At 37.7% G+C, this 22194-nt stretch overlaps 1 protein-coding gene across 3 annotated transcripts in view; it reads left to right on the top strand.

Moving 5' to 3' along the window:
* Qser1 (glutamine and serine rich 1) overlaps nt 1-22194 on the top strand; it is a 99427-nt gene that overhangs the window by 25741 nt on the left and 51492 nt on the right. For 2 of the 3 annotated variants that reach the window (XM_023710617.1, XM_023710618.1), the window contains exons 2-4: nt 6532-6641; nt 7103-7264; nt 11837-15526. In XM_023710617.1, coding sequence (XP_023566385.1) covers nt 6532-6641; nt 7103-7264; nt 11837-15526 — 3962 coding nt within the window. Of the gene's footprint in view, nt 1-6531; nt 6642-7102; nt 7265-11118; nt 11227-11836; nt 15527-22194 lie in introns of those variants that run through there. The other variant, XM_004627068.2, reaches the window with a different exon arrangement.

The following is a 22194-nucleotide window of genomic DNA, read 5'->3' as shown; positions in this document are numbered from 1 at the left end:
CTCTGTGCTTTGCTAAGCTTGTTCTAAGTAAGTGCTTCAGACCACTGAGCCATCTCACCAGCCCCTGGAGCCCTAAAAATTTTTAATAAAAGAATGTTACAAGCTGATACTATACCAATCTTTTATCTATGGTTTTGCTTTCTGCAGTTTTGCTTTCCATTATTTCATTTATCCACAATTACCCTTGGTCTGCAAATACTAAGTGGAAAATTCTAGAGGGTAAGCTTAGTTTTAAATCACACACCTTTCTGAGCTGCATGATGAAATCTCCAGCTTTCCTTCCCTATCCTGACCAGGATATGAATCATCCCTTTGTCCAGGCATTTATTACCTGTTCATTAGTCCTTTAGTAGCCACCAGCTTACCTGTTACATTTTCATGGTAGTTCTATTCAAGTAACCCTTACTACTAATGGCCTCGAAGTACAATTAATTGTTTTATTACTAATTATGTTAATCTCTTACTGTGTGTAGTTTATAAACTAAAGCTTTATAATGAGAATATAGCTCAGTGTACAGCACTTAACATATGTGAGGTCCTGGGTTTGCTTCCTAATACTGTCAGGACAGAACAAAAAATAACAGGTCCACTGTACGTAGGGATTCACAGTTTATTCACTGAAAATAAACAATTAGTGGCTCCTACCTAGAAACATTTAATGTCTGTTAGTACATGGATAGATAAACATACTGTATTTTATTTATTTATTTATTTTGTGTATTTGGTTATTTGGTTGTTCCAGGGTGTCACTACGCAGCTCGGACTCGTGGTGATCCTCCTGCTTTCAGCCTCTCCAGTGCTAGGATTACAGGCATGCACCACTACGTCTCTGGCAGCTCAGCCTGCCTGGGGACAGGGCTGGCAGGGCATGTGCTGGGGATCAAACTGTGGTCCATGCACTTGCCTAAGCTTTCCTAGCAGGTGCTTTAGTGCACTGAGCTATCTTACCCACCCCTATTTTTATGCAATTTAATGAAAAGGAATTAGCTACTTATGAATGTAACAACATGAATATACCTTAAAAACATGCTGAATGAAATAGCCTAGTATTGGGGCCGGGGAGCTGGCTCAATGGAATAAGCACTTCCCTGTCAAGTGTAAGGGCCTCAGTTCAATTCCTGGTTTCACAAAAAAAAAAAAAAAAAAAAAAAAAGAGAAAGGAAGAAATAGCCTAGTAGCAATTGCATGTATTATATAATTCTACTTATATGAAATACTTTAACAGGTTATGCTAAATTATAGTGACAGATAAGGTTATTGGTGGTTATTTGCGGTTTGGGTATGATTTCAAAAAGTGATTCCAAAGGAGTGCCAGTGTCTCTGTATTGATCAAAACGTGTTGAACTATTTGCAGTTCTTAAAATGGATGTGCTCTCGTATATGTGGTTTACTTTATTAAAGTGGACACTGTGTGTGTGTGTGTGTGTGTGTGTGTCGTGTGTGTGTGTCTGTCTGTCTGTCTGTCTGTCTGTGGTGTTGGGGATCAAACCCAGGACCTTGTATAAGCTAGGCAGACAGTATACTGCTCAGCTACCTCAGCCAATAAAGTTGACTTTGAGTTAAAAATAATTAAGTATATCCTAAAATGGAATCTTTCAAACAAAATCCATCTTCTGTATATTATTAATAAGATAGCCGTTCAAAAATAATTTTTTCAAATCTATTTCAAACCTTCTTGAAACATGATCTTGGGAACAATAAATACTGTAAGTCAATATTAAATAGTAGGTTTATTTTTGGTAGTGTGGTATCACAGCATTTTTGGATAAAGGTACTGAATAAATATATTGATATTGTGATCCATGATGGTAGGCAATTGAAGATATATGTGTAAAATGGGAGAAGGTGAAGAAATCTGTATTTAATTTGAGCAGAAGTTGTCAGTGTGAACTCTTGTTTTTATTTTTTTTTTAATTTTTATTTATTTATTTGTGTGTGTGTGTGTGTGTGTGGCCAGCTCAGCCCACCGGGGGCGGGGCTGGCTGGCATGTGGTGCTGGGGGATTGAACTGAGGTCCCTGTGCTTTGCTAAGCTTGTTCTAAGTAGGTGCTTTAGACCCCTGAGCCATCTCACCAGCCCTGAACTCTTGTTTTTAAAAAGATCTTTTTCGACTTTGTCCACTGATCAGACCTAGAAGCAGTGACACCTTACACATTGGACATGCACAATATCTAGAAGCTATTACCCAGGAAAAGGGCTCTGTGCAGGTCTCAGACAGGGCAAGTAATCAAATTGAGCCTGAAACATTTTGTGCTAGAAGATGAGGATATAAGTACTAAGAAGGACACATCTGGGGCTGGTGAGATGGCTCAGTGGTCTAAAGCACCTATTTAAAACAAGCTTAGCTAAAGCACAGGGACCGCGGTTCAGTCCCCTAGCACCACATGCCAGCCAGCCCCCGCCCCCTGGTGGGCTGGGCTGAGCTGGCCACACACACACACGCATAAATAAAAAGTAAAAAAAAATTTTTAAAAAAAGAAGGACACATCAGAAACAAAACCCACAGGGCTGAAGTGATAAGTTGAATATCAAGAGTCTGGTGAGTGTGTGTCTGTCTGTCTGTATAGTGTGTGTGTGGAGATAGACTGATTTCCTAGGATTATAGATGTGATCCATTACACCTGCCTTCACATCTTTTTTATTATTAATGCATATTGTTTATATAGATTAATGGGCCTCGTTTTGGCAGATTTATGCATGCAAATAACATATCTTAATTATTTTTACCATCCTTCCATCAACTCTTTTTTTTTTTTTTTTTTTTTTGGGGGGGGCGGAACCGGGGATTGAACTCAGATCCTTGCGTTTGCCAGTCAAGCGCTTATCCTACTGAGCCATCTCCCCAGCCCCATAAATGTGAAACTTCCATCAACTCTTATCCTGCCCTTTCCCCTAATTTCACAAAATGTATGAATGTACCAGTATAAATATAAATGTACCAATGTATAAATGTAAATACATACATATATACATACTTACATAACAAAAACCAAATTCAGAACCTTGCATTTGATATATATGTTGTGATCATATCTGTCACCCTTATTATCCACCTTATTTATATACCACCCTCCTCAACACCTTATTCCCTTCCTCTTGTATGGTAATAATCTCTCATCTACTTTTTTTTTTTTTTTTTTGGCGGAACTGGGGATTGAACTCAGGCCCTTGCACTTGCCAGGGAAGCTCTCATCTACATTCTTGTCATTGTTTTAAGATTCCATTTGTTGGGGAGAGCATGCAATAAGTGCCTTATTTTGCTCATTGTGATTTTGAGATTGCATTTTCCTGCAAATGATAAATTTTTGTTCTTTATGGCTGAATAATACTCCATTGTGTATATATGTTAACATATTCTTTATTTCATCTGATAATGGGCACTTGGGCTGGTTCCATATTTGGCTATAGTGAATTTGCTGCAGTAAACATGGCTATGCAGTTACCTTTATGCTGTGTTGACTTTAATTACTTCAGGTATATACTGGAATTGAGTGGTATAGCTGGAATTACAGGTATGTGCCACCACACCTGGCCTTAGTGTAGTTTTGATTTGTATTTCTCTAGTATCCTAAAGAGGTTGAGGGTTTTTTCTTATACTTATCGACCACTTGTATTTCTTTTGAGAAGTGTTTATTCAGTTCATTTACCTCTTTCTTGATTTCTATTTTTGGTATTTCTTTTTTTTTTTTTTTTTTTTTGGTGGAACCAGGGATTGAACTCAGACTCTTGTGCTTGCCAGGAAGTGCTTATTCTACTGAGTCATCTCCCCGGCCCCTTGGTATTTAATTCTTTGGGTCCTTTCTATATTCCACATATTCTGTCAGAAGAGTAGCTGACAAAGAAGGACTTTCTCTTACTCTGTATGAGGGCTTTCCCTTCACTCTTATTTCCCTTGCTGGACAGAAACTTTGATGTCATCCTATTTTTGGTTCTTACTATATTGTTTCCTGTGCTGTTGGAGTCCTCTTCAGGAAGTTTTTGCCTGTGACAATGGCTTCAAGTATTTCTCCTATATTTTCATTTAGAATTTCCCAAAGTTTCAGGTCTTTTTTTTTTTAAATTTTATTTATTTACGTGTGTGTGTGTGTGTGTGTGTGTGTGTGTGTGTGTCTGTCTGTCTGTCTGTCTGTCTGGCCAGCTCAGCCCACCAGGGGGCAGGGCTGGCTGGCATGTGGTACTGGGGGATTGAACCGCGGTCCCTGTGCTTTGCTAAGCTTGTTCTAAGTAGGTGCTTTAGACCACTGAGCCATCTCACCAGCCCCCAAAGTTTCAGGTCTTGTACGTTGATCTTAGATTTTTTTTAAATTGATTTTGGACAGGGTAAGACAAATGTATATTTGAAAAAAATAGTAAAATATGTAAATATGTTCACACAAAAAAAGAGGAAAAAATAAGCTTTTTAATTTTACAAAAGGATGCTAACTACTGTAATCTCCACTGTGTAATCAATGAATTAAGGATCTTAGGTGACTAAAATCTAAAACTGTTGCTGTTGAGAACAAAAATATAGTATTTGTACTTTAAATTCTCTAATGTTGCCTGTCTAATTTCTTTAAAAAAAAAAAAAAAAAAAGCTTTTTATTTATTTATTTACTTGGTACATGGTCTCGCTACGCAGTTTGGACTTGTAGTGATCCTCCTGTCTCAGCCTCCCCAGTGCTGGGATTACAGGTGTGGGCTACCATGCCCAGTTTCAGTGGCCAGCATAACATGCCCGAGGTTCTAGGGCCTCATGCCATGTGGTACTGGGGATCATACTCGGGTCCTTGTGCTTGCCAGGCAGGTGCCTAGACCCCCCAAGTTACTCCCCAGCCCAGCCTACCTAATTTTAAAATAGAAAAAACTGATAAGTACATAGTGAGATGTGGCAAACAGTACCTGAAATACCTCAGAATTAGCATCGACTATCTTAGGGTTAGACAAAATAGCATTATTTACCACTTCATATAAGAAAAATCCAGAATTTGGGATATCCTAAAATTCAGTTGACCTGAACGTCTCTGACATGAAGTCAAGATAAAATGGATCTGGGATGATGGACAAGGTTGAGGCACTGGCCCTAAGTTAAAGACAAAATCAAATAAAATTCTCACTCTCTCCATTGACTATTGTTGGGCTAGGATTGAACCAAGGGCTTTACGTGTAGTAGGCAAGCTCTGTATAACTGAGGTGTAGTCCCAGCCTCAAAAATTATTTATTATATCCTTAGAAAGAGCTCCAAAAATCCCCGTTATTTGGCAACAGTTGGAAAAATTAGGATATGCACTGTATTTTATATGATTATTTAATGTTAAATTTCTTCACGTTTAACAATGATCAGTCATAGAAGGGCCATAAAGAAAAAAATGCAAGTTAATTATACTACTTGTGTCTCTTAGTTAATTGAAAAGGAAGATTTTTGATTGGAGAATTTTTTATGCCTATAACTTGTACTCTGAGAACTACTGTAAAGATAACAATGTATTAACTACTGTTATTCTCCTATGACTATGTTATGAAATTTGTTGTACTTTTTTCCATAATATTAAAAAAAAAGAGAAGGACTTTATTCCTAGAAGAGACAGCTGAAGTGTTTAGGGCTTCAGGGCTATGATGTGTACTAGTTGTTTTTAAGCTGTTTGAAGAAAGATAAATGCACCAAAAAGTTACTCATTGTTCAGTCTTAGCTGGTAGGTATAGTATATAGGTGTTTGTTATACTATTTTGATTTTTATGAGCTTAAAATATTCAAAATAAAAATTAAAAGGGGAAATTATCTTGTGAATTATTTTGAGTGTGAGTTATTGAGAAGTACTATAAATTTATTTGAGTTATTTGATATTCCTTATAATGTCAGAACTAAAGAGACTTTTGAATTTATTTTCTTTGGTTCCATTTTCATGTAGATGAATAAATTAGTCCAACAGTAATGAGTTACTTATGTAAATTACACTGTAAACCAGCATAGATCTTAGACAGTGAACTCAGCTCTCCTGTTTCCCAGAATATTACTCTCTGTGCTTTATCCTATTACTTCTCATTAAAAAAAAAAAAAAAACATTATTCCATTTTAGGGGGCCTGGCCCTAGCTAGCTTAGGCCTTTAAGTGGCTGCTTCGACAAAGCTGTCAGCCTCAGGTTGCTGGAGTTCGAACCTCACAACTCTCCCGCTGGCCAAAAGTGCCCTGAAGGCATTCGAGGAACAAAAAAAAAAAAACAAACATTATTTCTATTACTTCTCATAGTAAAAGGCCTCTGAAAGAAAGTTGATTATAAAAGTAAATGCTATGGGTCATTTTTTCTTTCTGTGTATTTTTTTAGTACAATTTCCCCATTGTGACAGTGGACTTGTAGGAATATGAACTTGAAAAATTATCCATAGATCAAGAATTTGGTCAAAGCCTTCTACTACCCTAATCTGTTTTGTTTTAGCTAAATCCACATGCTCCTCAGCTGAGGCAAGATCTGCTTTCAACAGTTGCCCTTGAAAATGTTTGATGCTAATAGTTCAGGCTGTTTTTTTTGGGTTACTGATTTTTTTACTATCCTGTAGTTTAAGCTATGAAGAAGGACATCCCTCCCAGTCTGAACCAGATCTCCAGAGACAGACCTTTACAGCGTCTCATCAGCTTCCTGCGTATGCCCCTACACCTCAGCCAGCCGGTACAGTTCTCTTGTGAAGTGTGCTCCCAGCTGGGGTACAGTGAGTGAAGAAGAAGAAAAAACAGTGTTTATTTGGGTTATAAATGTAACATGTAGGCTATGGGAAATGTTAAAGTGAAAATGAGATGAAAACTTTGAATTTTTTAACTGATACAGAATGTATCTATATAATTAAGAAATCTTAAGCATCTTTGGAGGTTTTATATTATGTTTGATTATTTGTTTGCTATTTTGTTTGTTTGCTATTTTAAAATAAAACTGGGGCTGGAGGTATAGCTCAGTGGCATGGTGCCTGCCTGGCAAGTACAAAGTCCTGAGTTTGATTCCTGGTTCCAAAAAAACAAGATAAAAATAAGAATTTTTGAGACTCAGTTTTCAGAAATTCTTTTATAGGCTAGTGTAGGAATAGAATTCATATATATATATATATATTTTACTCTGGGCTTTATCTTCTACTGTAGGGCTTTCGGGATTATTTGAGACGAGTGTGAACAGTGCCAGCACCATCAGTAAAGAATCTTCCGTGATGAATTTTCTCTCCACTATTGAGTCTCGTACTGCTGAGGCTGCTTCTTCAGGAACAACTCTTCTACCACAGTTCAGGGCTCCCTCCTGGCAGACAGGTGATTGGGGTTTTTTTGTTTGTTTGTTTGGGTTTTTTTGAAATTTATGTTCTTTAAAAACACTTATTAGAGGGGCTGGGGAGATGGCTCAGTGGAATAAGTGCTTCCCTGGCAAGCGCAAGGGCCTGAGTTCAATCCCCAGGTCCACCAAAAACAAAAAAAAAAAAAAAAAACACTTATTAGAAATGTACCTTTAGGGGCTGGGGATATAGCTAAGCAGCATAAGTGCCTGCCTGGCAAGCACAAGGTCCTGAGATACCACTAAAAAAAAAAAAAAAAAGTACCTTTAGCTGGGCGTGGTGGCCCACGCGTGTAATCCCAACACTTGCACTCGCACTTGGGAGGCTAAGGCAGGAGTACCATTGAGAGTTCAAGGCCAGCCTGGACTACAAAGTGAGTTTAAGGCCAGTCTGAACTGCATAGTGAGACCCTGTCTCAAAAAGACAAAAAGAATTTTGCATTATATTTTGTCAAATTAAAGCCTTATTTATGTTTTCACCATCTCTACCATCAGAAACACTAAAAAAAAAAAAAGTACCTTTCATGTCTGTGTCATTGTATGGCTGAGAGTGTTAGTAATGATTGATTTTCTAATGGACTTTAAAAATTAGCATTTCTGGCATGCTATTTTCATTGGTTTGATTTGTATGTTTTGGGTTTTTTGTTTTTTTTTGTTTTTTTTTTTTTGCGGAACCAGGGATTGAACTTAGGACCCTGCACTTGCCAGGCAAGCGCTTCTTCTACTGAGCTATCTCTCTGGCCCCCCCAAATATATTTTAAAAAATTATAAACCTGGATGTAAAGCTTATTTAAATTATTTATTTATTTATTTGGTACAGGGTCTCACTACGCAGCTCAGGCTCATAGTGATCCTCCTGTCTCAGCTTCCCCAGCACTGGGGTTATGCCATTTTGGGCCAGCATTGTGTGCCCAGGGTTCCACAGCATGCAGTACTGGAGATTGAACCCAGGTCCTTGTGCTTACCAGGCAGGTATTTAGACCACTGAGCTGTCTACTGTGCTCTGTAAAGTTTATTTTTCACTTTGCCAGTTTCAGTATTTGTCTTTTTGGAAGACGCGAGTGTTAAATTTTGTTTAATGACTTCAGGCTGAGTTGATGGTATTGTAAAAATGAATCTTGGGAATCATTTAATCGTTAGTGGTACGTAGATTGTCCCTACTTGATGAGATTAAATCACTATTTAATGAAAGCCATTATAAATTGGTATTATATCCACTTTTAAATGATAATATATACTTTTCTATATTTCACTTTTTAAAATTTCAGTTTTCAATGATTTGTCTTCAAATTATTAGTAAACCCAGATGTAGTTGTGCACACCATAATCCCATGTATCTGGAAGGCAGAGGCCAAAGGATTGCAAGTTCAAGGCCAGCCTAGACAGTTTAGCAAGACCCTATCTCAAGTAAAAAGGGCAAAGGATCTAGCTCAGTTATGATAGAACAGAGATTTAATGTTCTACCACTGAATTCAGTCCCCAGTATGGGGGGGAGAGGAATTATTTGTATACCCATTTTTTATTTTGTGTAGGACTATAGGATTGAGTGTGGGGTTTTTTGTTTGTTTGTTTTTTATTTTTGCAGAACTGGGGATTGAACTCAGACCATTGCGCTTACCAGGGAAGCACTTATTCCACTGAGCCATCTCCCTGGCCCCTTGAGTGGTTGTTTTAAGAAAGAGTTCATACCATATTTGAGAAAATTTTTGAAGTAATAATTATAAGAAATATTTTATCATTCTGACATGAATTCTGTTATAGAGCTTCCCAGCATGTGTAGCAACACTTATTCTCAGCTGCTTTTTTTTTTTTTTTTTTGGCGGAACCAGGGATTGAACTCAGGCCCTGCTCTTGCCAGGCAAGCGCTTATTCTACTGAGCCATCTCCCTGGCCCCTATTCTCTGCTTCTAAAGAGATAATTAATGGTCTGATATAAAGTTTAAAAATCTGTTTAAAAAAGCCTGGCTTTATGTTTTGCTTCTGAAAGTAGTCTATACATATGAAAACTGAGGATTTAGCTCAGCTGTAGAACGCTTGCCTAGAAAGCTGGACATTTTATTGGGTTTGGTCCTCGGCACCAAAAACAAAAAATAAACTTCACCTATATGTGTTAATTTGTATTCATGTATTTATTTATTTTATTATTTTTATTTTTATTTTATTTATTTATTTTGGGGGGGGGCAGTACCGGGGATTGAACTCAGGACCTTGCACTTGCCAGGCAAGCACTTATTCTACTGAGCTGTCTCCCCAGTCCCATGTATTTATTAGTTTGACTTTGTTTATCAGTACAGGGAGCCTGCCCTTTAGCTCAGTTCTTTAAGTGGCTGCTTCAACAAAGCAATCATGCTCAGGTTGCTGTGGTTCAGTCCTCACAACTCAAGCCAGCCAAATCTGCCCTGAAGGCATTTGAAGCCTGCCCCCCCCCCCGAAAAAAAAAGTCATCCTTCTGTTTATAAGTACATTAGTGCTGAAACTTAATATGAAGGACTATTGTGTAGTGAAAAAAATATATATATATATATATGTATATACAAAATAGCATAGATGTACAGCTACTTTCTCTTAATTCAGTAAGAAGAAAGATTTGTACTAATAGTGTTTGGACAGAATGTCATGTCTGCATCTTGTACTGTGAATAGGTACGAAGACAACAATATGCAACATTAATTATTGTAACTGTCCTACTAACCTGTTTTGAAACTGTCCTATTGCTATTTGTTTCTCAATAAAATTAATAAAATAAAAAAATAATACTAATTTGTTTTAAGGGCCAGGAATTTAGTTCAGTGACAAAGTGCTTGCCTGGCAAGCATAAGATCCTAAGTTCCATTCCTGGTACCAAAACCAAAAATTATTACAGTAAAAGATACATTGCTATTAATCCCCTTCAAAATATTGCCCTTTGCTTTGAATGCATGTATCCTCTTGCTACTTTCTGAAACACTTCAGGAAGTCATTCCTGAATTAGTTCAGAGTGGTTACCTTTAAAAATCCTTTTGAGGGGCCAGGGAGATGGTTCAGTAGGATAAGCACTTGACTGGCAAACGCAAGGATCTGAGTTCAATCCCTGGTTCTGCAAAAAAAAAAAAAAAAAAAAAAAAATCCTTTTGATTTTGAAGAAGCACCAGAAGTCTTATGGTACTATGTCTGGTGAATAAGCATACACAAAGGTATAATGTAATGCTTTTATGAGCCTGCCCTTTACCCTTTATGGCACTCGGCAGCAGCATTCACCATATTTTTTATCATACCTCATAAAAACAAAGTGTCAAGAAAGATAGGTTAGGGGCCGGGGAGATGGCTCAGTTGAATAATCGCTTGCCTAGCAAGTGCAAGAGCCTGAGTTCAATCCCCGGTTCCACAAAAACAAACAAAACAAAAAAAAGAAAGATAGGTTAAGTGAATTAAAAATGAGGAGGTGTATCTGAAGGGAATTCGAAGAAATGTGTCATTTATTACATTGCATTTTAAAAACTTTAATTGTTCATTTTATATATATATATATATATATATATATATTTTTTTTTTTTTTTTTTTTTTTTTTTTTGGTGGAACCGGGGATTGAACTCAGACCCTTGCGCCTGCTAGGGAAGCACTTATTCCACTGAGCCATCTCCCCGGCACCTGTTCATTGTATATTTTGACTACCTATTGTGTATCTACCTAATTATTATTTGTTTTTAGCCCATAGCCTATTGATTTATCTTTTGTTGGTAGACAGTTTAGTTATTTATACTTACAAATAGCTATAATGAATATCTTGTACAACATTTCTAGAATTAGGACTTCTGGATCACAACAGAGTACACATTTTTGTTCTTTCTATATATAGCTAGCATGCTATCCAAGTTGGGTGTGGTGTTGCACACCTGTAATTCCAGAACCCAGGAAGTTGAGGCGAGAGGATCACTGCAAGTTTGAGGCTAGCCTGGGCTATACAGTGAGTTCAAGGCCACCTTAACTATATAGCAAGACCCTGTCTGGGGGGGGGGGGGGGGAAAGAATACTCTTGAAATGTTAACCTTATTTCTGATAACTGTTTGGTAAGAAATTTGCATTTATTGTTATTTGGAAGTTGTTCATAGGGAACCAATACTAAAATCCAAGAAGCTTTTAAAATAAATATATTCTTATAAAAAGTATTATTTTTAGATTTACTTGTCTTGTTAAGGATAGGCAGTTTAGTATTGATATTTCAGTTTCAGTTATTTGTAAACATTAATGTTGGTATTTTGCATTGAAAACTCAGACATATTATTAATCATTAGAGTTTATATTTATTGGTTTGCTTTCATATTGTCCAACAGTATACAGACTCACTTATATTACACTTGTAGATATGAATTCATGCTACCTTTATAACTTTGTTTTTACTTAAGAAAAAGAGTACATATATTGAAATGGAATTTTCAAATTTTATATATAAAACTAATTTTTCAGGCTTTTCAGCTTTATAGACATTTTGGTAGATTGAGGGTTATATGTTACTACTATGGAAACATTTATGTATTTATAAATTGCATTAAAATGTTTGTACCTTTTCTTCACAGGCATGCATTCCTCAGCAGCAACTGAGTTTGTTACTGGACCTTTGCCAACCACTGGAACTCTTCCACCATCTGCACTCTCTGCTTATCAGCATCCTACCACCTTTAGCAATAGAAACTTTGTTACCACCTCACCTCTGGTGCTTCAAGACTCAACTTTTAACACTACATCAAATGGAATTTTAAATCCTCATGACCCTTTGCTACAAATTAAGACTTCCCAGGGAACTATTCCAACTGCTTTGGCATTTGAGCGCCTGGGCAGTTCTGCATTAAGTAACAGTGTACCACCTCAGTCTTCAACATATCGCTCAGCTCAAGAGTCTGCACCCCATCTTTTACAACCTCAGTTTAGTTTGTTGCCTTCAGCACTGGGGGGAGCCCAGCAAACTCCTCAAGCCTACAGTTCAACTCTCTTCTCTAGTTCTACTGCTTCCATTGAAAGAGCTCTTCTTCGAGAATGTAGTGTTATTAAACACCATCAGCGGCCTTCAGGTACCCAGTCTCTTCAGGCACAACTGACTGGTTCACAGCATTCCTTACATAGTTACCTAGCAAATACAGGTGTGGTTAATTTTCAGGAAACAACCAGGCAGTCATCTTTACCTTGTAGCCCAGTCAGAGATTCTACTCAGGTGAGCAGTGGAGGTTTGCAGCAGACGACCCCACAGGTCTCGGTGGAACTTGCTCAGTCATACTCATCTGCAGTTCCGTCATCAGGGTATCTTCCTTCTACTACAAAAGTAAACAGTTGTTCTACAAAACAAGCACTAACATCAACTAAGACCCCAAAACCTCAAAATATAATTCATCCTGTGCAAACACTAAGCTATTCCAAACCTTTACACAACCAGAGTTCTGTAATATCAGGTCAAGCACAAATCTATTCTACAGCACAGCTTCCAAGCCTTTTATCAGTTAGTCAGTCCCAAAATTATGGTTTAGTGCAGCCACATAATGTGCCATCTATTGTTCATTCACAAGTTTATAGGCCCAACAAGGTTGAGAAATTGCCATCCTTGTATAAAACATTGGCCTTTCCTGGGCCATCTCAGCCTATAACTTCTGAAAATCAGACACTTAATTACTCATCCAATCAACAGGAAGTATTATCTTCAGTTACAAATGAGAATTACCCTGCTCAAACAAGAGATATTTCTTCAGTCAGTGAGTCTCAGAGTTACTCTTCTGGTCACTCTCAGGGTTTATCACCAGTTAGCCAGACACAGGTTAGTTTTTCATCTCAGTCACAGGTTTTGTCAGTTGTCAGTCCTTCAGAAAGCTATGCTTCAGGACAGTCCCTGACATTAACAGCCCCTTCGCTAGCTTATTCTTCTGCCTCTCATCCCCCAAATTTGTCAGATTCTAGCCCAACCCAAAATTACATTACTGTGCATTCTTCCCAAACTGCCCAGACTCAAGGGTCATCATCTCCCCAGCCTCAGAAGTTTTTGCCTGCTGTTAGATCATCATCTTTTGCATCCTCTACTCATTGTCATGCATTACAGAATACCATACCTTCCCCTGATTCTAAGTCTTATGCTGAAGGAAAACTTGACTCAAATGTGTATACATCTTCAAAGCAAGACAGTGACTTTCCAATTCAAGAGTTACAAACATTGCAGTCACAAGCATCTCTTGAGTCTTCAACCCAAAGGTTATCAGATGGGGAAATTAATGCTACAGAATCAACTTACAAGGTGTCAAAGGCAGATGACAGATACTCCCAGGGTGTAATCAGAAGTAATTCCCATCTTGAAGATCAAGTTGTTGGTATTCCTCTACAAGGGCCAAAGAAAGAAGAAAATATGGTTGGTTCAGTGACACAACTTAGCCAACAAATTGGTCAAGCTAATAATGGAGCAACCCTTGATCTTAAGGCAACTAATTTAATACAGACTCCACAAATAAGTTTGAATACTAAAGACTTAAACCAGCAGCATCCTCTTATACATCAGGTACATGAAACCAAGGTCCAAGAGCAGCATGAACAAGTAATTAATGCCTCTTCTCAGATTCAGATTCCAAATCATGCATTAGGACGTGGACATCAGACACCTCTTACTAATACACAGGTCCTTTTAGATTCTACCTGTGACTTACAGATTCTTCAACAGTCAATACTGCAAGCAAGTTTAGGACAAGTAAAGGCATCTTTACAAGTACAGCGTGTCCAGAGTCCTCAACAAATAGTACATCCTTTCCTTCAAATGGATGGTCATATGATTCAGAGCAACGGTGATAATTCTCAGCAACAGCTCCATCCTCAGAATTCTGAAATCATGAAAGTAGACCTCTCTGAATCTTCAAAACCATTACAACAACAAATGACAACAAAGAGCAATTTCAGTGAAACAGATCAACAAAATTCAAAGAATCAGTTTGTTTCTCTTGGATCAATATGTTTCCCAGAGGCAATGCTTCTCAGTGATGAAAGAAATATTTTATCAAATGTAGATGACATCTTAGCAGCTACAGCAGCAGCTTGTGGGGTTACACCTTCTGATTTTTCCAAGTCAACTTCAAATGAAACTGTGCAGGCTGTTGAAGGTAGTGATTCTAAATCTCATTTTCCACAGCCATTAGATGTTAGCCATGTGACATCAGATTTTAACTCTATAGCAGCTACAGTAGGAAAGCCACAAAATTTAAATGATATTTCCCTAAATGGCAGTCAGGTTACTGTAAACATTTCACCGGTACCAACCCTTCAGTCACAAATCACCCTTGATCAACAACATAGTGATACATCTGCTCAAAGTATACCAACTAAAGTAACATCAGCAGGGGTTGGAGCAAGTCATGAAGTTCAGGAGCAAAGTTGTGACCCATTCAAGAAACAGTCTGCTACCAATCATGAATCTGAGGAAGACAGTGAAGTTCCTGTTGATAATACAGTAAATAACAACAGAAACCAGGAGTTTGTTTCCAGTAGTAGGAGCATAAGCGGAGAGAGTGCTATATCAGAGAGTGAATTTACTTTAGGGGGTGATGACAGCAGTGTATCAATGGACCCTGCTAGAAGTACACTTGCACTATTGGCTGTGGCCCAGCCTGGGGATGCAATCAGTGTCAAGCTTGAAGAGGAAAACCAAGATTTAATACATCTTAACCTTCCAAAGAAAAAGGTTAAAGGGAAAGGGCAAATTAAAGAGGAAGACATCAGTAATCAGAAACAGCTGAAAAGACCTGCCCAAGGCAAACGGCAGAATCCAAGGGGAACAGATATGTATCTACCATATAATCCTGCCTCTGAAAGCTGCCATGATGATGATCAGCATCAAGAAAAAATGAGACAGAAGATCAAAGAAGTAGAAGAAAAACAGCCAGAAGTCAAAACAGGATTTATTGCTTCTTTCTTAGATTTTCTGAAATCTGGCCCCAAGCAGCAGTTTTCTACTCTTGCGGTCCGAATGCCTAACAAGACCAGACGACCAGGGACCCAGATTGTCCGTACACTAGGCCCTCCACCATTTCCAAAGATGTCATCTACAACACTCACACCTTTAGTGACAGAAACAGGGGGTAATGGTCCATCAGAAAAAGTCAACAACAAACTTAAAAGCTTGGAACATTTGTCTTCATTGTCTTCCGATGAAGAAGATTCTGCAGTGCGCAGTCAGGATATTTATAAAACCATCTCTGCTTCCTTAACTGTGTTGGATGCTACTTCTAATAAAAAGAAGAAAACAGGTAAAGTTTTAAATAAATTCACAACTATGACTTGCCTTTTTTTTTTTGGTACAGGTTCTCACTACGCAGTTTTGACTCATAGTGATCCTCCTGTCTCAGCCTCCCCAGCACTGGGATTAAAGGCATGTACCACCGCACCTGGTTTTCAGTGGCTGGCAAAGTGTGCCCAAGGTTCCAGGACTGGCACAGCATCAGTACTGAGGATTGAACCTGGGTTCCCCACAATTGCCAGGCAGGTGCTTAGACCACTGAGCTGTCTTTCTAACCAACAATTGTTTTTAAGCCATAGGTCTACTTTTTTTTTTTTTTTTTTTAGCTTGCAGGAGGTCTACAAATTTTGTGGACAAAATATATAAGCAATAAGTTGTGAGGTATACATCTTGGGTATTTATTTTTTAACATTTTAACATTTACCTTGCTGATAAGAAAGTTCTAAGTTTTAGCCTATGTAACTCTGGGTATTTTTTTGTTTTGTTTTTGACTTTTTCCCCCAGGTTTTAAAACTTGGATTGAAGAGTTTCAATTTCTCTAATCTGAGTTGTCTTGAAACAGCTTTTGGATATGAGACACAGCATTGGAGTTCTTATCATATAAACATGGCATATTTTCTTAATATGCTAATTTTACCTGAAAATTACCATTTTACTAAGTAGTTATGTATGGCATTCATGTTAGTCTAAAACTTTGCAGGCCAGCCAGATAGTTCAGTAGATTAAAACACCTGCTTAGGCAGTTGCAGGGAGTGGAGTTCAATCCCAGGCATGCTGTGCTGGCCTCGCACCCAGGGTGTGCTGAGACTGGGTGTGGTGATGTGTGCCTATAATCCCAGTGCTTGGGAGGCTGAAAATGGAAGGATCACTACAAGTTTGATGTGTGTAGTGAGACCCTGTAAGCCCTGTACTAAATTAAAAAAATTTTTAAAAAAATCAATTTTGTACTGGCTTTGAACTATATGTACCTCCAAATCTTTGGGATGTGTTTCACCTTATTCTCAGTTAATACAGGAAATGTTTTAAGAAACATTGCCTTCTTTAAACAATTAACAGGCAAGTAAAAAGTATGTTAAGGAACATGCCAGGAAAAAATTAGAACAATGTAGCTATTACTTACCTCCATGCCAGGAACTAGCAGTAGCGTTGTGAGATGTCCATTATTGCTTCAATAAATCAATGATGTCACAGAATAATGATCCATGTAGTTAATAAGTACAACACAGCTGGAATCTGAACCCACATTTGTCTAGTTCTAGAGCTTGTATTTCTAAATTGCTGTTAGTTTGTATTAATAGAGCAATGCTTTAAGAATTAAAAACTATTTTATAATGTACTTGTCAGCTTTTCTCTGGACTTGAGACACCTTTATTAAGGTATCCCAAATAATAGTGTAAGTGACAGTTTTCAATTAAAACAATTTCCATTTATTACACAGGGAAATTAAAATAATGGAAAGTCAGTCTTAGATTCAGAAACATTAATATGGATTGTTCTCTCCCAATTCAGTCCTTTGCAATTCTTGTTTCCTTTTTCATTCCTAGAACAAACCTTTTGTAATATCTGATATAAAATGAGTCTGAAATTAGTTTCTTTTAGGCAAACATCATCTCATTGTTAATTATAATCAACATCAATCTCATCCTTATGATCAGGTCTTCTCTTCATCGTCTCTGCTGTCTCATCTGTAAGAACTAATTGTTCATTTGACTGTTGCAACAGACCTGTTTATCAAAATCTTTCTCGCTAGTTTCTATGTCAAATCCGACCTCTGTGTTCCAATCAGATTTATCTTTGTAAAAAAGGAATACTTATTATTATTATTATTATTATTATTATTATTATTATTTTGTATTTAGTACAAGGTCTATAGGGTCTTACTATGTAGGTTGGACTTGTAGTGATCCTGCTGTTTTCAGCTTCCCAAGTGCTGGGATTACAAATGCATGCCACCATGCCCAGTCTCAATGCCCGCTCAGTGTACCACAGGGGCAGGACTGACACAGCACTCTGGGGATCAAACCCCAGCATCTGTACTCTTTTGTTGATCTTTTTTTTTTTCTTTCTTCTTCTTCTTTTTGGTCTTTTTTGAGACAGGATTTTACTGTGTAGTTTAAGCTGGTCTGAAACTCACAGCATCTTCCTGCCTCAGCTTCCAAAGTACCTGGCATTACTTCTACTTTGAAATACTCCTTTGTGTTCATGGAATAATACAAAGACAATATGTGAAAACTGTCCCTTTTCCATGTTTACATTCTTGTTCTGCTTTCTACTTTCCCTCCTTTTTAACAACTGAATTTGTTTCTTGGACATCTGACCCCTTTTACAATTTTGAGTCTTTGAAGATACTTCTATCTGTGCTGCTGTCTTCATTTTTTGTTTTAGTACAGCAATTATCTTTTAAGACTATTTTTGATTTTCATTTATTTATATGTGGGGGGGGCAGCTCAGCCCACCAGGGGGCGCGGCCGGCTGGCATGTGGTGCTGGGGGATTGAACCGTGGTCCCCATGCTTTGCTAAGCTTGTTCTAAGTAGGTGCCCTAGACCACTGAGCCATCTCACCAGCCCCAAGACTATTTTTGAAGAAGATCATATTCTTAGAAAATAGTGTATAGATGATAATATATTAAAACTGAAAAGCTTTTATGGATATTTAACAACTTTAAGCAGTATAAAGATAGATTAGCAAAAGAAAAACAAGCAAATTTGTTGTTATATCTTGTATTACAAAAATTTAGAGAAGTGAGTGATCCGTAATTTTCAAAAGAAAGCCCTTAAAGGCTGAGACAGAATTGCAAGTTCAAGCCCAGACTGGGCAATGTAGTGGTTTAATGAGACATTGTCTCACAATTTAAAAACAAAGCAAAGGAACAACATTAAAAAGGGCTGAAGATGTAATTCAGTACAGAAGTTTGGCTTGAATCCCCACTATGGCCAAAAACCAGCCAAACAGAATTTATAATCATTTATAGGTTTCAATACCATTAATTGCCAGAGTATGAAAAAAAAAAAAAGCCAAGTTAAGAGAAAAGTATCCAAAACAAGTTTTTTTGGTTTGTTTTTTTTTTTTTTTTAGTTTTATTTATTTGTTTATTTATTTTGAGACAGGGTCTTACTATACAGTTCAAGCAGGCCTTGAGTTCACTTTGTAGCCCATGCTGGTGTCAAACTTGCAGCGATCCTCCTGTGCCATCCTCCCAAATGCTGGGATGGGCATATGCCACCACACTCTGCTATTTGTTTATTTATTTATTTATTTTTGTATTTTAGGGGCGGGTCTACAGGGTGTTCAGGGTCTCGCTACTAGATCACACTTGTAGTGATCACCTGTTTACAGCCTCCCAAGAGCCGGGATTACAGGCATGTACCACCATGTCCAGTCTCAATTGCCAGCTCAGCTCACCCTGGGGGCAGGGCCAGCACAGCAGGCCCCTGTGCCTGCTTGCCAAGGTGCTTTAATCCACTGAGCTGTTTACCCTGCTGTTTCTTGGTGCTATTTAAATCAGGCTGACTTTAAATTTATCATCTTTCTGCCTCAGCTTCCTGAGTATTGAGATTACAGGTGTATACCACATCATGCCTGACTTATTTATAAGATTTCCTATGCAGTTTTAGGTTTTAAAATTCATGATAATAGAGTGTCTGGCAGTGTAGCCACCCTTTACTTTACTCTTGTGTTTGTGTGTGTAGTGAAATTAAACCCAGGAACCTGCTAGGCAAGCGGTCTACCACTGAGATACATTCCAAGTTTTTCTTTTCTTGCTAGTGCAGAGACAGTACACCCTTACAGAAGGTTGAGGTAAAGATTCACAACTTTGAGACCAGCCTGGGCAACTGTGTAAGACTGTTTCAAATAAAAAATAAAATTGGCTGGGGATATAGCTTAGTGTTAGAGTATGTTTGAGTTCAATCTCCAATCACAAAAGGTTAAAAAAAAATCTGAGGTATGGGTTGAAGCTAAGGTTTTGCATAGGAAGTCCAGCTATACCAGCATCATTTATTGAAAAGACTGTCTTTTCTCCATTGATTGCTTTTTTTCGCCTATTTCGCAAGTCAGTTGCCATATTTAGATATATTTCCAAACTCTCATTTCTCTTCCACTGATCAGTGTGTTTATGCTTTCACCAATACTGTATTGCCTTAAAACGGTAACTGTGGAATAAGTTTTAAAATGCTCAACATAAGTCCTTTAAACTTTTTTCAAAATTGTTTTTAACTACTTTAGCTCCTTTTTTTACCCCATATAATTTTCAACTTTGTGGTCATTATCTACCAAGGAAAAGAGCCTGCTGGGAGTATAGTTGGATGGGAGAAAAATTCCAGTGTTCTATGATACCATAGGGTAACTGGTTGACAATTGTATACTTCAGAATAACTACCAGAAAGTATTTTAAAATGGTATCAGTACAAACAAATCATAAATGTTTAGGATGATGGATATGCCAGTTGCTTTAATATAATCATTATACATGACATATGGGTATTGAAACATCACACTACATAAATGATCACCAAAAAAGATATGCATTGGATCTGTCCATTTCTTAAAAATTAAAAATAGGGCCGGGGAGATGGCTCAGTGGAATAAGCGCTTCCCTGGCAAGTGCAAGGGCCTGAGTTCAATCCCCGGTTCCACACACACACAAAAATTAAAAATAAAATTACATCCTGAAAAAAAAAAAACACAAATAGAGTTGTATTTATTCACTGTTCTTAGGGTTTGGAAATTAAAATAGCATTTAATACAAAGCAGTGGAAAGGCAACAGAAAAAATTGAAATACTGTAAAAATAATGTGTTCATTACGAAATAAGTGTGCTTTTAAATTACATAATAGTTGGGCTTTGCACACCTGAAATTCTAGAATTGAGGAGACTGAGGCAGGAAAATTACCACAAGTTTCAGGCTATCCTGAACTAATCCTATCTGGGGAAAAAAAGTGTGTGTTGCTGTTGTATAAATTGTTCTATAAATGTCAGATCAAATTGAATGTTAGTATTGTTTGCCTTGTTGATTGTCTATTGACTTAATGTTTTAATAATTGAGAGAGGAATGTTGAAATCATATTTTATGGTTACGTGTTTTATTCTTTTCAGTCTTTACAGTAATTGTTTCCAGTACTTTGGGCTCTATATTTAGTTTTGTCCAGATTTACAATTAAGTCATGGTGAGTTACCAGTATGCAGTGTCCTTTATCTCTGGTAATAACTCTTGCTCTGGTATTTACTTTGATGTCAGCATAGGTACTCCAGGTTTCTTGTGATTTGTGGTTTGCATGCTCATTTCCATTATTTAATTTTAGCTGATCTATGGCATTGTATCTAACATGAGTTCTTTGTTGATTAATGTACTGTTCTATTTTGTCCCTTTTTGTGAAATCCAGTCTCTTTTTCAGTTAATATGCTTAATCTATTTACTGATACAGATTTAGATTTTTCCATCTTATTGTTTTATCCTCTTTTTTCATTTATTTTCCTTTTCTTTTTTTTTGTGGAACCAGGGATTGAACTCAGGCCTTTGCACTTGCCAGGGAAGCATGTATTCCACTGAGCCATCTCCCCAGCCCCTGTATTTATTTTCCTACAGCTAACTTTTCTGTTTCTCTAGCTTCAACAAATTTGCCTTAAAGTGAAGCACGAGGTTAGAGCTGGACCAGTCGGCCCCTTCTCTCCTTGTCTCTTCCCAGTTCAAAGTGCTTGTATCTCTTCATGGCCAGCATTCTCTTCAATCTGCAGTTAGGCTCCACACACTCAAGCCTCAGCACAATCTTCTTTGTCATTTTAGCCTTCTTCCAGAAGATGGGTTTCGTCTGCCCACCGTAGCCACTCTGCTTCCATTGTAGCACCTCTTCTCTTGGGCATACACGGAATCCTTGCCCTTCTTATACTGGGTTACTTTGTGAGGCTGATGCTTGCCACACTTCTTACAGAAAGTCCTTTGAGTTTTAGGTACATTGACCATCTTGGTAGAGCTGTCTACAGGATGAAAACGAGAAGCCCAGCGACTTAACTTGCCGCCTCACACTGCTCACGCCTCCCAGGAAAGGCTGTTTCATCCTTTTCCCTCTCAATTTTTGTTGCTTTGTTTCTTCTTTTCTATTTAAAAAAAAAAATGTCCAAAATATGCTGTCAGTAACTTTTAGTATTCATTGATCTTTTGGGGGCCTGTTATTTCTTTGTATTGTATTTTTAGTTGGTTGTTTTATATATTACAGTGCCCAGACCTAACTTTTCGTAGACTACTGGCTAATATTTTTACCATTTTAAACAAAATACAGAAGCCTAATGACCAGTTTCCTTTACCTTTCCCCTTATGTTTTATATCTGTACATATATATTAATTATATTGACAGATTAAAAACTGACAGAGTGGTAATTTTTGCTGTTAATAGTCACATATAAGGGCCGGCAAGATAGCTCAGTGGACTAAGTGCTTACTTAGGTAAGTGCAGGGGCCAGGGTTCAATCTTAGGCACTGCATGCTGTGCTGGCCCTATCCCCAGGCTTACTGAGCTACAATGAAATCTGGGCATGGTGGCACACACCTGATCCCAGCACTAGGAAGGCAGAAAGACAGGAGGATTGCTACGAGTCCAAGCTAGGTAGTGAGACCCAGCACACACAAACACACACACACACAAGTCATATTTATGATTATTGCAATATATAAAAATAAAAT

This window comes from Octodon degus, unplaced genomic scaffold (assembly GCF_000260255.1).
Source record: "Octodon degus isolate 3935 unplaced genomic scaffold, OctDeg1.0 scaffold00018, whole genome shotgun sequence".
In the NCBI taxonomy this organism is placed as follows: Eukaryota; Metazoa; Chordata; class Mammalia; order Rodentia; family Octodontidae; genus Octodon; species Octodon degus.
This window is presented reverse-complemented; position numbering and strand designations above follow the sequence as displayed.